This window comes from Lytechinus variegatus, chromosome 13 (assembly GCF_018143015.1).
Source record: "Lytechinus variegatus isolate NC3 chromosome 13, Lvar_3.0, whole genome shotgun sequence".
Taxonomy (NCBI): domain Eukaryota; kingdom Metazoa; phylum Echinodermata; class Echinoidea; order Temnopleuroida; family Toxopneustidae; genus Lytechinus; species Lytechinus variegatus.
In genome coordinates, this window is record NC_054752.1 from 32,439,964 (window position 1) to 32,452,228 (window position 12,265).

Here is a 12,265-nt window from a genome sequence, read left to right on the forward strand (position 1 = left end):
AACAATATGCAACTTTAAGGTTCATTTTTTTATTTCATTTTCTCTTTTTCAAAAAGAAATGAATCCTATATTATCGTTCCAAAATGGGCGTTCCGTAGTAAATTGAGTTATGAAGTGCTGCGCTGCTTGAAAAAATAATGCGAAACGATAACCGCTAATATAGTCTATAACGCTTTCTCGCGATCTCGTGCGGCCAGGTCAGGCTAGCTAGCTGGATACTGTTGTCGCTAGCTAGAGCTCTAGAGCGCTATCGGGGTCGGGACCGGGCCGGGCCGGGAGCTGAGCTGAGGATCGGAGGCAGGCTGAGTGCTGGAAATCAAGGCGAAAAAGCCAGCTGTTCAGAAAGTTGATGAGCTCATTGACTATTCAGCTGAAGGAGCCACGCCCACTGCACTGGCACGGTGAGCTGAATTGTTAGAATTTAAACAAGAGATACCAGTAGGCCTACATATTTTGAACTAACACAGTAGGCCCTAGTCCTAGACCAAAACAAAAGCTTCGGTCTCTGTTTTGTTGGTTGTTCAGCTGAACTCCGTTGGCTTCACTCACCAAATACAGAGACCACTTGTTGACTGCTACCATCTGGCCTGTGGAGAATCTACAGGTAGGACTATGGTATGCCAATGGCTGTATAGAGCACACACTTTAAAAAATCATTAAAATATAACTTTTGTGACCAAAATTACTAATTTCCATACAGTTTTAATTTATTTATCATTAGTAATGTGGGAATAAATTTTGTATTCACCAGAGCGCTCAAAAACTTGAATTTTGGGCATATTTTTGTGTACGCCCTCTATTGGTGGAAAGTAATATGGCAAGAAAATTTTCATTTTTTGATCTCTATTTTTCATTAAGAAAAAAATGATATAAAGAATAAAATTTAAATAAGAGCCAAGCAGTATGAATTAACAGGTCTAATGGAAACTGTCAGTGTAAAAAATCAAGCATTTGCCCCAAAGAAAAGGAGAAAATAAGCCAAACATTGCCACCCTTATTTTGTCACACATGGAGATATAACTGAGAACAAGGTTATATTATAACCTTGTTCATTGAATGAGTGACAGAGACCGAAGTTCTAGCGCGATCTGTACAGGGGACTCAATGGCCATATGTTTATGTATGATGGGGTGACCTAATGTGCGCACATTTTAACATCATGAAGTTGCTTTTCAATCAAAAATTTCTCACAACTCACAAAAAATTAATCAAAATCATGAATACCAGACGGAAGGCAAGATTCCAAAGTCAAATTCGTCTGACGGAATTATGAAGTAGGTCAAGGGTTTCGCTGGCATCGCGATCTCAAAATTCTACGGCGATCGACTAATGCGCGCTCGGCTGAAAAAAGTGTCATAAAAAAGTGTGACCTTAATTTGCGCACGATCGTTTTGCAAGGCTTTAGAAAAGAAATCAAGCAGACAAAGGTAAGATAATTGTATCAGATGGAGGCTAAAATGCCATGAATCCGGTCGGTATCACATTTTACTTACTTATTTGGAGACCTCAGCTTAAAACTGAAGAATTCTTGATGCTTGTCGAGAAGGTCGGATTTTCTCGGAGCGGACGCAAAAGGTAACAAAATTTGCCGATGTTTTCCAATATTTTCATTAATAGAGACCTTACCTTAAATAAAATTACTAAATGTAATTTTAAGTCGCTCTTTCTGTTGGGGATATAAGTTTTTCAAAATATTTACTACATATTTAGGTATTTGCCCGTGCGCAAAATTAGGTAACGCGCGAATTAAGGTCACACTACCATACTTAATATCGGATAAAAGGGGGAAGTGAATTTGCGTGACAGCCGAGGTAAGTCACTGTTTTTGTTCCTTTTAACTTGATTTTTCTCCGTTTTTGGGAAATTAATGCCAAGAGGGAATATAAATTTGCATTTTGGTCGCGTTAATTTTCAAAATTTTTATTCATTAAAGACAAAAATTGAAGAGCCGCGACAGGGGGATTTTGCATTGCAAGTCCCCTGATGGTGGGTGCACGATAGCGAGCCGTCTGTGTACGAGGAGATATAAAAAACAAAAATGTTAAAAAACTCCTCGAAACAGACGGCTGCCAGCTGTCTTAGAAGGCCCTAACACTTCTTAGTTTTATAATATAACAGTTAGAAGTCTAGGCCCAGTTTAATAAATAAGTTAATGTAGGCCTAGGGCCTAGGCCCTAACTTAAGACTGTCCCAAGGACCTAAGTTAAAGCCTTAATTTCATGCCACTTGGCCTGACAAAAAGTTTGTTGTAAAAATACATGTAGAAGAAAAAATTGAAAAAATTTATGGAGGAATAATTAAATCACAGACAAAGATAAAATTGTTTTTGTTTGTGACATCAACTTGTGACTGTGAGTGGGTGGGTAGCCGCCCCATCAACATCATGGTTATGTTATTGTTCAATGAATTATAAAAAAAAACAACAGAAATTTCAATTTTGTCAATGCCAATGGTTCATGTTGACTAAAATTGTCTCCTTTTCAGTACCGACTACCTTCAAGTACCGGTAGTGGATGTGAAATAATTTGCTTGTTTTATACTGAAATTTAATGGTACAAAAACCTTTTTTTTTTGTAAACCCGTTCATTTTACACATGGGAGTTATTTTTAGATTCTGACAAGAAAAGCTGCACTTTTTAGGCCTTCATGGAAATGCCTTTATTTAGATCTAGTGCTCTCCTTTATTCAATTTTCTCAATTTACTAGGCCCTTGTTCTTATACATCAAATGCCAAAATGTTAATATTATTACAGAGATGCCAAGTTCAAAGACCAGCTATGCGTGAGATTTTCTGTGAATCTGAGTGAGATCACAGACATTGTGTACAAAGTATATGGGGATAGGCTGTGATAGTTGCGTGAGACAGAGATTTGAGGGGATGAACAAGAGTCCAAAATGCGTGAGTCTCACGCATAATGCGTGAGACTTGGTAGCTCTGTTATTATTTAATTATTAATACCTCACATAGGGTCTACAATACAGGTTTAGTCCTGGATGTAGGATCTTATTATTGTGCATATTGATGATGGTGATGATATTGATTATTATAATTATTATTTACTGTTATTAAATTATTATCTATTAAGTATTTCTATCATTTTTATATTTTTTATATAAACTCTCGGACCCTCAAGAATTGTGCACAAATTTGTTAACTCAAATGTAAAGACAAGAGGCACTGCATAGCTAGGCATGATATATGTTGGGTACCACACAATACTTATTTCTTTTCTTATAATTAATCATAGGGGCACCCTTGCCCCTCTTCCCATCTTCCCTGATTACCTCTATGCATTTTATAAAATCTTAATCTCATAATTTTCCAGGCAAAAACTGTAATTCTGTATTTTGTGGGCTGCTTTTCAAAACCTACTACCGAAATCAGCAACATTGAATAAGATTTCAGATAGCAGTGAATAGGGATTTCTGTGGCTCCTTTTTCCCAGGGGTCTTTTGATTTATTTCAGTGGTGAAATTGCCCGAGCCCCCTTGTGTAATTTTTTCCCGATATTTCTCTTAGTAATATCTATCATTATGAACCATAGGTCACCATCAATCATGAGGGTGGTCATTCTTGCTGCCGGGTACGGAACCCGTCTCCAGCGTGACATTGGCAAGGACACCACTGGTGATTATGCCCATCTAGTGGGTCTCCCTAAACCTCTGGTACCCATTGGATCCAAGCCTCTCATCTCACACTGGATGAAGGATCTGACTGAGCATGGCATCACTGGACCAATTCTTGTGGTGGTAAATTATTTTTCCTCACGTTTGGAAAAAAAAGAGTGATATTTTAATGTGACAAAGTTAAAGACTCAGGGCAATTCCATAAAATATGTAAAACTATGTCCAGCCCCCTATACAGTGCGTCCCAGAAAAAACGAAACCGAGATTTAGCGATCATTTATCATTACTTAATCATAAATAAAATAGACAAATGACCTACCAATTTAAAGCGTAGAATCTCCTCTTTCATCTGATATTACTTAGATTATTTCTCATTCACGCATGAGTGAGCAAATGCAATTTGAAGAAAGGATATCAAAAACTCATTTGGCGGGGGGTATCTGGGTTTCAAAAAGAAAACCACATTTTTGAAAAGTTCAATATCTCCTCTTTAATTTGATACCTAAATTACAGAAAATGGTCCCGAAATAACAAAGTTCTGGTCATTTGAAATAAGGCTTGAATTTCAATAATTTCATAAAATGAAGAGGTTCTCCAGGCTGGCTTTCAAACTCTCTCGACACTCTGTTTTGTTGACGATCAGCCATGCATTAAATCTTTTGTTCACCATGCGAAAGCTTCTGTGGGAAACCGGTGAAAACACGTTTATCTCATGAAATTATGGAAATACAAGCCTTATTTCAAATGACCAGAACTTTTTTATTTCTTGACCATTTTCTGTAATTTTGGTACCAAATTAAAGAGCAGATATTGAACTTTTCAGAAATGTGGTTTTCTTTTTGAAACCCAGATACCCCCCGCCAAATGAGTTTTTGGTATCCTTTCTTAAAATTGTTTTTGCTCACTCATGCGTGAATAAGAAATAATCTGAGTAATATCAGATGAAAGAGGAGATTCTAAGCTTTAAATTGGTAGGTCATTTGTCTATTCTATTTATGATTAAGTTATGATAAATGATCGCTAAATCTCGGTTTCGTTTATTCTGGGACGCACTGTATATGGGACCTTCATGAAATATTCTGGGGGTCGGACATACAAAAAAGTTGATCCTTTTATGGAATTGCCCCTCATTGAATTTTAAAATGCAGGCAAAACTGCCAGGCACGTTCCTGTGTTGGCCTATTGCAGATGACACTTTAAATTCAAATAATATTACACAATGGACATAAACTTCTAGATGGAATTTGAACTACTGCATCACAGAATTTCCCATTAAACTTGTGTACATGTTGTCATGTATACAATTATAACAAATTACATGCACTGATACTGGTAATGGCCGCCCATGTGATGCAACATAGTTTATATATTTTGTTATTTATGTTTGATATATATATTTATCTATATGTGTGTGTGTATTTTTGATGGGCAAACCAATGATTTGTCATGTGATTGACTTTTCATAAGGGGACATCAATATTCTGGAATATATTTTCCCATTTATCTTGTCTAAAATGAAACTGCTGTTTGAGACAAATTGTGTTTCTTTGACAATATAAAGGCCTAAAGAAATAATAATGACATTAATAACAACATGATTATATAGTGCATATCACTGCTAAATTTGTCCTTATTATGCTCTTAAATATATTTGTCCAGAAGTAAAAAAAAAGAAATCTTGAATTAATTCTGTTTGATTTGTTGTAATTTTCAGACCAACGATTTCTACAAGGATCACTTTGATTCCTGGGCCCTCGACTGGAAGTGTGTTCACTTGATCAGTGACGGTACTACCTGTAATGATGTGAGTTGGTTGTCTTTTTTATATACACTGTCTTTGTTTATTATAAAAAGTGAATATGTATATATTCTAGTGAATGGTAGATGTGTAAACTGGGCGTTGTGGCGTGCGCCTGTAATCCAAGCTGTGGAGAAGTTACAAACTGATGCAGAGGGTCGAGGTTCGAGCCCCTGTCACGTCTTTCGGATGGTGACGTTAAAGGTCGGTCCCAGACGTAAATAATCATTTCTGATTGATACACGTCTGACAAAACTCAAACACGCACATAGATGTGTAGGCCTATGTGTTACATGCCAGTCTGTAATGTTATGTGGGAAGACTTTGATATACAAATCAATATTATGTGGTTTTCTGTGTAAATTCTGTTTACAGAGCTTTCAAAATAACATTAAAAATGCCGTGATCAGATATTTGCTGCTTTGTATTGAGTTATCTGAAGACATGGGATTAAATTCATGGTTTATACTAGGATGGGTCACAGAAATCTCTCCCAACATAACTGCACTAATTGAATCAAACTTGGTGTGCATGCTTAAAAACCAAGGTTGGGGGTTTTAAACCTCATTGAGTTATCTGTGGAATGCTGGCTATATAGGGTTAGGGTTTGGGATGTTATAGGCTTTTGGGTAAGAACAATGTGAGGAATCGAGACTTACTTAATGCAATGAATTGGCTGATATTTGAAATGTTCACATTTTAACAAATACTGAATATTTGATGCTGTTTGTAAATTTGTTAATTTCAGGATAGAATTGGAGCTGTGGCTTGCATGCAGTTGGCTGTGAAAGAGGGAAACATTGATGATGATGTACTTGTAATAGGAGGGTAGGTTATAGACATGATTGAATTGTGTTCAATTGTATATCAGAAATAATTTTAAGGATGTGTTGCAATAAATTTGAAATCAGTTGCAAGTTATTTTAGCTCCAGATATCAGTCATGATGATTATTTTTAAATGAAAATTCATTGCTTGTCAGTTTCTGGTAATATAAGTGTATATGCTAATTGCAATCAATTGCGAACACTCATTTTTCTAGTAGTGAAAAACAACAGGGTAAGAAAGAGAAAGATAAGAAAAGAGAACCTAAAAACTAGAGAAGTTGGGACTTTGAACTCTATATATTCTTAAATCCTTTAACTCTATTGGCTATATATTATGAGGGGAACAAAAAATAATTATTTCATGTTTACAAGGTTTAGCCACCCATCAATATATCCTGGCGCCTCCTGTACAATCACCATTGTAATCTGTTGTCACTGTCAAATTTGTTGAACTTTGTAGCTTTTTTGCAAGCCTGTTTTGATCATAAACATTAAATTTCAATTTATCTCTTCAGGGATACCCTCTTTTATGATGACTTTTCCCTGTCTGGTTTTCTAGCTGCCTTTCAGAAGAGAAAAGAGAGTAATCCTGGAGCCAGCATGGTTGTTTCCAATCATGTCCCTTGTGAAGGTTTGTGACTATACATTGTACATTACAGCCCAGTTTAAAACTCATCGTAGGTCTGTGAGAATTGTTGTGGATATTTTTAGAATAGGCAGAATTTAAGCTTTGGCATTCTGTATATCTTGTAAGAAATGATGATTTACTCGTGAGTGCCATGGCAGTTAATGCCCTTACCATCTATGCCCCTCCCATTCGTCTTGGAGAATTGTAATGCCTTTTTATTCATTTATGAAGTAATATAGAAAATACCTAAGAAAACCCTATCTAGCCTGGGGGGGGGGGTGGATGTTGCCTTAAAATAATTGAAATCTGAGTTCTTTAATTACTTGATTCATTGTAGAAAAATTTAATGGAGAGATTTAAAGATTAGGGGGTTTGAACTTTGAAGTTTGATTTTCATTCAAGCATGAGGTTAAAATAAAATAAAAATTGTATGATAATAATAATATAGGTATAATACCCAGGGAAGCCACTTGAGTTCTAAAAACTGTTCTCCCAGCGGGCCTTGCTATTATTTTTACCCCGGCTTTTCAATATTTTAATGTTAAAGAGTACTTGATGTGTAATCACTTTTCAGAGGTTGTTAAGAGAGGTATACTTGAGGTCAATGATGAGTTGAAGGTCACCGGATTCTTGGAAAAGCCCAACCCAGAAGACACAGACTCTAGGAGAGCTGTAAGTATGAATATAAGTGTGTTTGTGGAAGTAAATCGTTAATTTAGGTACCCATACAGAGTTGTGTCTGTTAGCTTGTCGCATGCAGGATTTCACACCTGAATATCATCTATGTGGAAATCTGGGGGAATAAGGAAAAGTTGACCTTACAGTAATTGGTTTTATATTTGATTGTTCAGGGGGCCTGTTGCAGAAAGTTTTTGCATTTAAAGGGGAAGTTCACCCTGACAAAAAGTTTATTGTAAAAAAAGCAGAAAAAAATAATAAAAAATATTGACGAAGGTTTTAGAAAAATCCATCAAAGGACAAAAAGTTATAAGAAGTTTAATTATTTAGTTTGTGACGTCACATGCGAGCAGCTTTCCTACATATCGTACGGTAAAAAATCAATGAAATGTAATTTTCTCAGAAAATTGAAAATGGTTTATGTTATGTTAAAATTATGTCTATCACCCACTAACGTCCAACGATATAATCCCATCCATGCCATAATTTCCTTCAGCAAGAAATTGATCCACATTTTGCTGCTTTCAATCCAGGTGAGGTGAATGAGTACCTGGCAAAAATTTATTCCTTGAAATACTTTGGTGTATATAAGACTGTGGGGCTGCTATATCTGGGTTTATAACATCCAAGTCCTTTGTAAGCGCATAGGGACATACTATCATAATGTGACATGTGCTTTACAAGAACTGTTTTATTATTATTACTGATATTTTGTTTTTGTTATTTCCCTTACAGTGTCCGTGCTTCTATCTCTTCTCAAAAGAGAGCCTACCTCGTCTCGATAGCTTTCTGTCAGAGGTGAGTAATTTTGGATCATTATCAATAGCAGTTATCCATTGGGGTGCCATAACACAAAGATTAGTAATTGATTATACTACTGATCTCTATACTCGATTGAACATGATGATGAGTGTAATCAAGTGTTAAGATCAGCACTGCGATTGAATGCAAAGCTTTGTGTTACTAGCCCCAGGTTATAATAGTTATCGAATGTACTTTTTTTATGTGTATGAAAAATCATGGATGTCATATTCTATTGTAAACTAAGTCCGTGGTTCAATCCCCATCCACGGCACCTATGCCTGTGACCAAGGCATTGAATCGACAGTGCTCTTTTATCCTGCATTCAAATAAATGAAAATGCTATGCATCCAGAGACTCCCTAAAAAAAATGACTGATATTTTTTTGTAAAAAAAATTGCAGATTTTCTACATCTCCGTAATTAATACACTGATTTCTTTCAATGGATTGTGTGTAATTGAGAAAGATCTGTCTCCTTCAGTAAATTCTTTCTGAAAGGTGAATATCAAAGTTGGCAGCTCCGTGATTGATGGATACTACAAGGCACGGTTTTCAAAGTTACGGGGCTGACCATGCTAAAAATCACAATTGTATGGTCATTTTTGCGTTTTTGTACACGGTTTTGGAAAAAAGTGGGGTGCTGAAGCCCCCCAGGCCCCCCCATTCCCGTGGCCCCTGCAAGGGTGTATGTTGCTGACATACCAACATGGTGAAATTCACACTATAATTAACAGGTGGCCTGATGTAATTTACAACTTTGTTGATTTGGAATGTCCAGTTACAGGATGCATGATGTTCATTACAGGAAGGTTGATTTCAGTAATGTACATCATTCCTTTCCCAGTCAGTTACCTCTCTGAAATTGCTCTTTATTTAATGTAGGTCAGTTCAATGATATTTCCATAGAAAATTCCATCCTTTTTTTCTCCCCAAATGTGGTGAATAGTGCATCCTAAAAATAACAAAACAGAGAAATATTGATGATTAAAGGACAAGTCCACCCCAACAAAAACTTGATTTGAATAAAAAGAGAAAAATTCAACAAGCATAACACTGAAAATTTCATCAAAATCGGATGTAAAATAAGAAAGTTATGACATTTCAAAATTTTGCTTCATTTCACAAAAAAATATGAACGAGCCAGCTACATCCAAATGAGAGAGTCAATGATGTCATTCACTCACTATTTCTTTTGTTTTTTATTGTTTGAAATATGAAATATTTTGATTTTCTCGTCATTGTCATGTGAAATGATGTTTCATTCCTCCCTGAACATGTGGAATTCCATTATTTTAACATTTTGTACTTCAGGCAAGGAGGTCCTAATCGTCAAATTCGTAAAAATTGAAATATTGTATAATTCAAACAATAAAAAACAAAAGAAATAGTGAGTGAGTGACATCATCAACTCTCTCATTTGGATGTAACTGGCTCGTTCATATAACTATTTTGTTAAAAATAAGCGAAACTTTGAAATGTCATAACTTTCTTATTTTACATCCGATTTTGATGAAATCTTCAGCATTGTGCTTGTTTGATTTCTCTCTATTGATTCAAATCAACATTTTTCTGAGGTGGACTTGACCTTTAATCACAAATACGTTAGACAAGTGACCCATCATTGTAAAGCGTAGAATCTCCTCTTTTGCTTGTTATGACTCTTATGATTGCTCTCATATGATCACTATATTCTAATTTGTCTCACTTCAGCCAAGACCAATGAAGGAAAGAGACGCAACAGGGAACTTTGTGAAATATCTCTACTCAAGGTAATCTGAATAGAAGTACCATTTTAATATTTTAGTAGACTGAGGAGCGTTGCAAGAAAATTGTCGATCGTTAAAATTCAATTGCAAATTTGTGATTGAAATAATCAATTTTAAACTTAATGAAATCAATTTCTATGTCCTGTAGATGAGACAAATATGAAGATTAACATACCATATTTCTTTTTCTAACATCTGGTTATCTTTGGGGGTCACCAATGTTTTGGGGAAGGATTTGTGAAGGAAGCAAATGCCAATGGTGCACTTTTGTCTCATAAAATGCAAATGTTGGACTTTACCAATGTTTTACATTAGCATCCTTGCAAAATATTTGTGTAATTTTGATAATTTTGCACATCATTTGAAATCTGAACACATTCTTTCCTTTTTTATTTTAGCTCATTCTGCCTGAAGGGCCAAATGAAGTAATGCTGTGGCATTTGTGGTCCGTCGATTATGTTTTTAAATAATGCTTCTGTACTTGTTGATCCATTATGATTTTTTGTCTTAAGTTCCATGGTAGAGCTAAGTGAGGTTCACCAAACTACTAGGCAGCAATCAGAATTGTTTAGTAAAAGGTTGGCACGTCCTCAATATTACCGATATGGAAAATTTTTTTTTATTATTTCATTCACTACCGTGTCAACTTCTAAAAGTGAAAATTGTATCAATTTCTTTGCAAGATGCTGAATGAGCACCACATCATGGATGTGCTCATTAAAATGACTATATCACCATGAGATATAATATTAATAATATTAACAACAACAACAACATTTCTATAGTGCCCTTTCTTGGAAAGTTACAGAGCACATTACATATAAAGTATTTACAATGAAACAAGACATAAACATATATATTTAATGCAATTAAAAATTAAAGAATATTGAAAGACCAATATTGTATTTCATTTAATTGCTAGGTCTTGTTTTATAGATTTTAGAAAATATTTTTTATTTATCTGTCTTATCACAGGATGCCAGTATATGTGTATGACATCTCAGGACGATTTGATGTTGGGTCCCTGGAAGACTATAAAGTGTGTCATAAACATTTCTTGGAGAAAGAAAAGAGATAACAGAGACATTCTGTCATCCCATCACCAAAGGAAACAACTCTTTGGAATGAGTTTCCAAGTATATTAGGGAAACTGTAGTTTTATGTGGAAATATTTACAGTTACTGGCTTTTGAAACATCTACATGTATATTTATGTATATGAGCCAACACCGGTGTGTTGGCTCAGTTGGTAGAGCATCCGTCTCACAACCGGGAGGTCGGGGGTCCAAACCTCGGCCACATCAGACCAAAAGAAGTTAAAAGCTGGAAGTTGCTGCTACCCTGTTTGACGTTCAACTATTAAAGGGATAGAGCCTCATCGATCTGGCGCTGCACAGTGGCTGCCGGGCCCACGGTCAGTTGGGCAAAGCAAATTTTCGGAGTACTTCATTTCATGTCTATTCCGAACAGTAAATAAGTAAATTATGGAAATTAAATTAAAATTATTCCAGAAATTATGGGTTATGTGACTCCAATTCTTTAGCATCATGTTGAGTATACAGAAAATGTTCCAAATTAACAAGAAAGTCAATTTGGACAAAAGAGTTGCTTCCTTTTGTTATGGGACAGCAGCATTCCTTACAAGCATCTATTATACAGAAGTTCTCAATAGCAGACATAACAGATAAATAGTTGACACTGCCAATATCAATCCAACATGGTGATCTTTGTAAAACTTATTTATTAGGTAGTGCACTATTATTATCCTGGCTTCAGCTTGAGCTGCCGCTTTCAGTACTCAGTGCATTTGAGGAAATAATCAGACCTGGTCGGCAGGTAGCAATTCACCTCACCTGGGTTGAGTGCAGCACAATGTGGATAAGTTTTATGCCGAAGGAAATCATGTCATGGCTGGGGTTTGAACCTACGTCCGGGTGTTTGAAAGTTGAGACCCAGGACTACCAGACCATTCTATCTCATCTTAACTAAAGTGTTTGCCATGTTGCACTAACTTGTACATGTAGCTAAAAATACACATCATGCATGTAAAATATCTTCAAAAAACCATTCTGAATAAGGACCAAAGTATTGATAGTCTTATTGATACCATATATTTTTATGAAACATCTCATAAGTTTATA

The 12,265-nt window shown here is 35.7% G+C and overlaps 1 protein-coding gene across 1 annotated transcript; it reads left to right on the forward strand.

Moving 5' to 3' along the window:
* The first annotated feature begins 217 nt into the window (after window positions 1-217).
* Window positions 218-11,526, forward strand: LOC121426802 (UTP--glucose-1-phosphate uridylyltransferase-like). The gene is made up of 9 exons (XM_041623202.1): window positions 218-401; window positions 3,546-3,750; window positions 5,342-5,431; window positions 6,174-6,253; window positions 6,767-6,882; window positions 7,454-7,551; window positions 8,293-8,355; window positions 10,070-10,128; window positions 11,101-11,526. The coding sequence occupies exons 2-9, from the start codon at window positions 3,559-3,561 to the stop codon at window positions 11,201-11,203; spliced, it is 801 nt and encodes a 266-aa protein (XP_041479136.1). The 5' UTR covers window positions 218-401; window positions 3,546-3,558; the 3' UTR covers window positions 11,204-11,526.
* Window positions 11,527-12,265: the final 739 nt, after the last annotated feature.

Bases quoted from the DNA above. Each gene is read 5' to 3' on its own strand.
- LOC121426802 (XM_041623202.1), top strand. From the start codon at position 3,559: ATGAGGGTGGTCATTCTTGCTGCCGGGTACGGAACCCGTCTCCAGCGT. The intron at 5,432-6,173 runs GTGAGTTGGTTG...TGTTAATTTCAG, and splicing joins ACGGTACTACCTGTAATGAT to GATAGAATTGGAGCTGTGGC. The intron at 10,129-11,100 runs GTAATCTGAATA...GTCTTATCACAG, and splicing joins GTGAAATATCTCTACTCAAG to GATGCCAGTATATGTGTATG.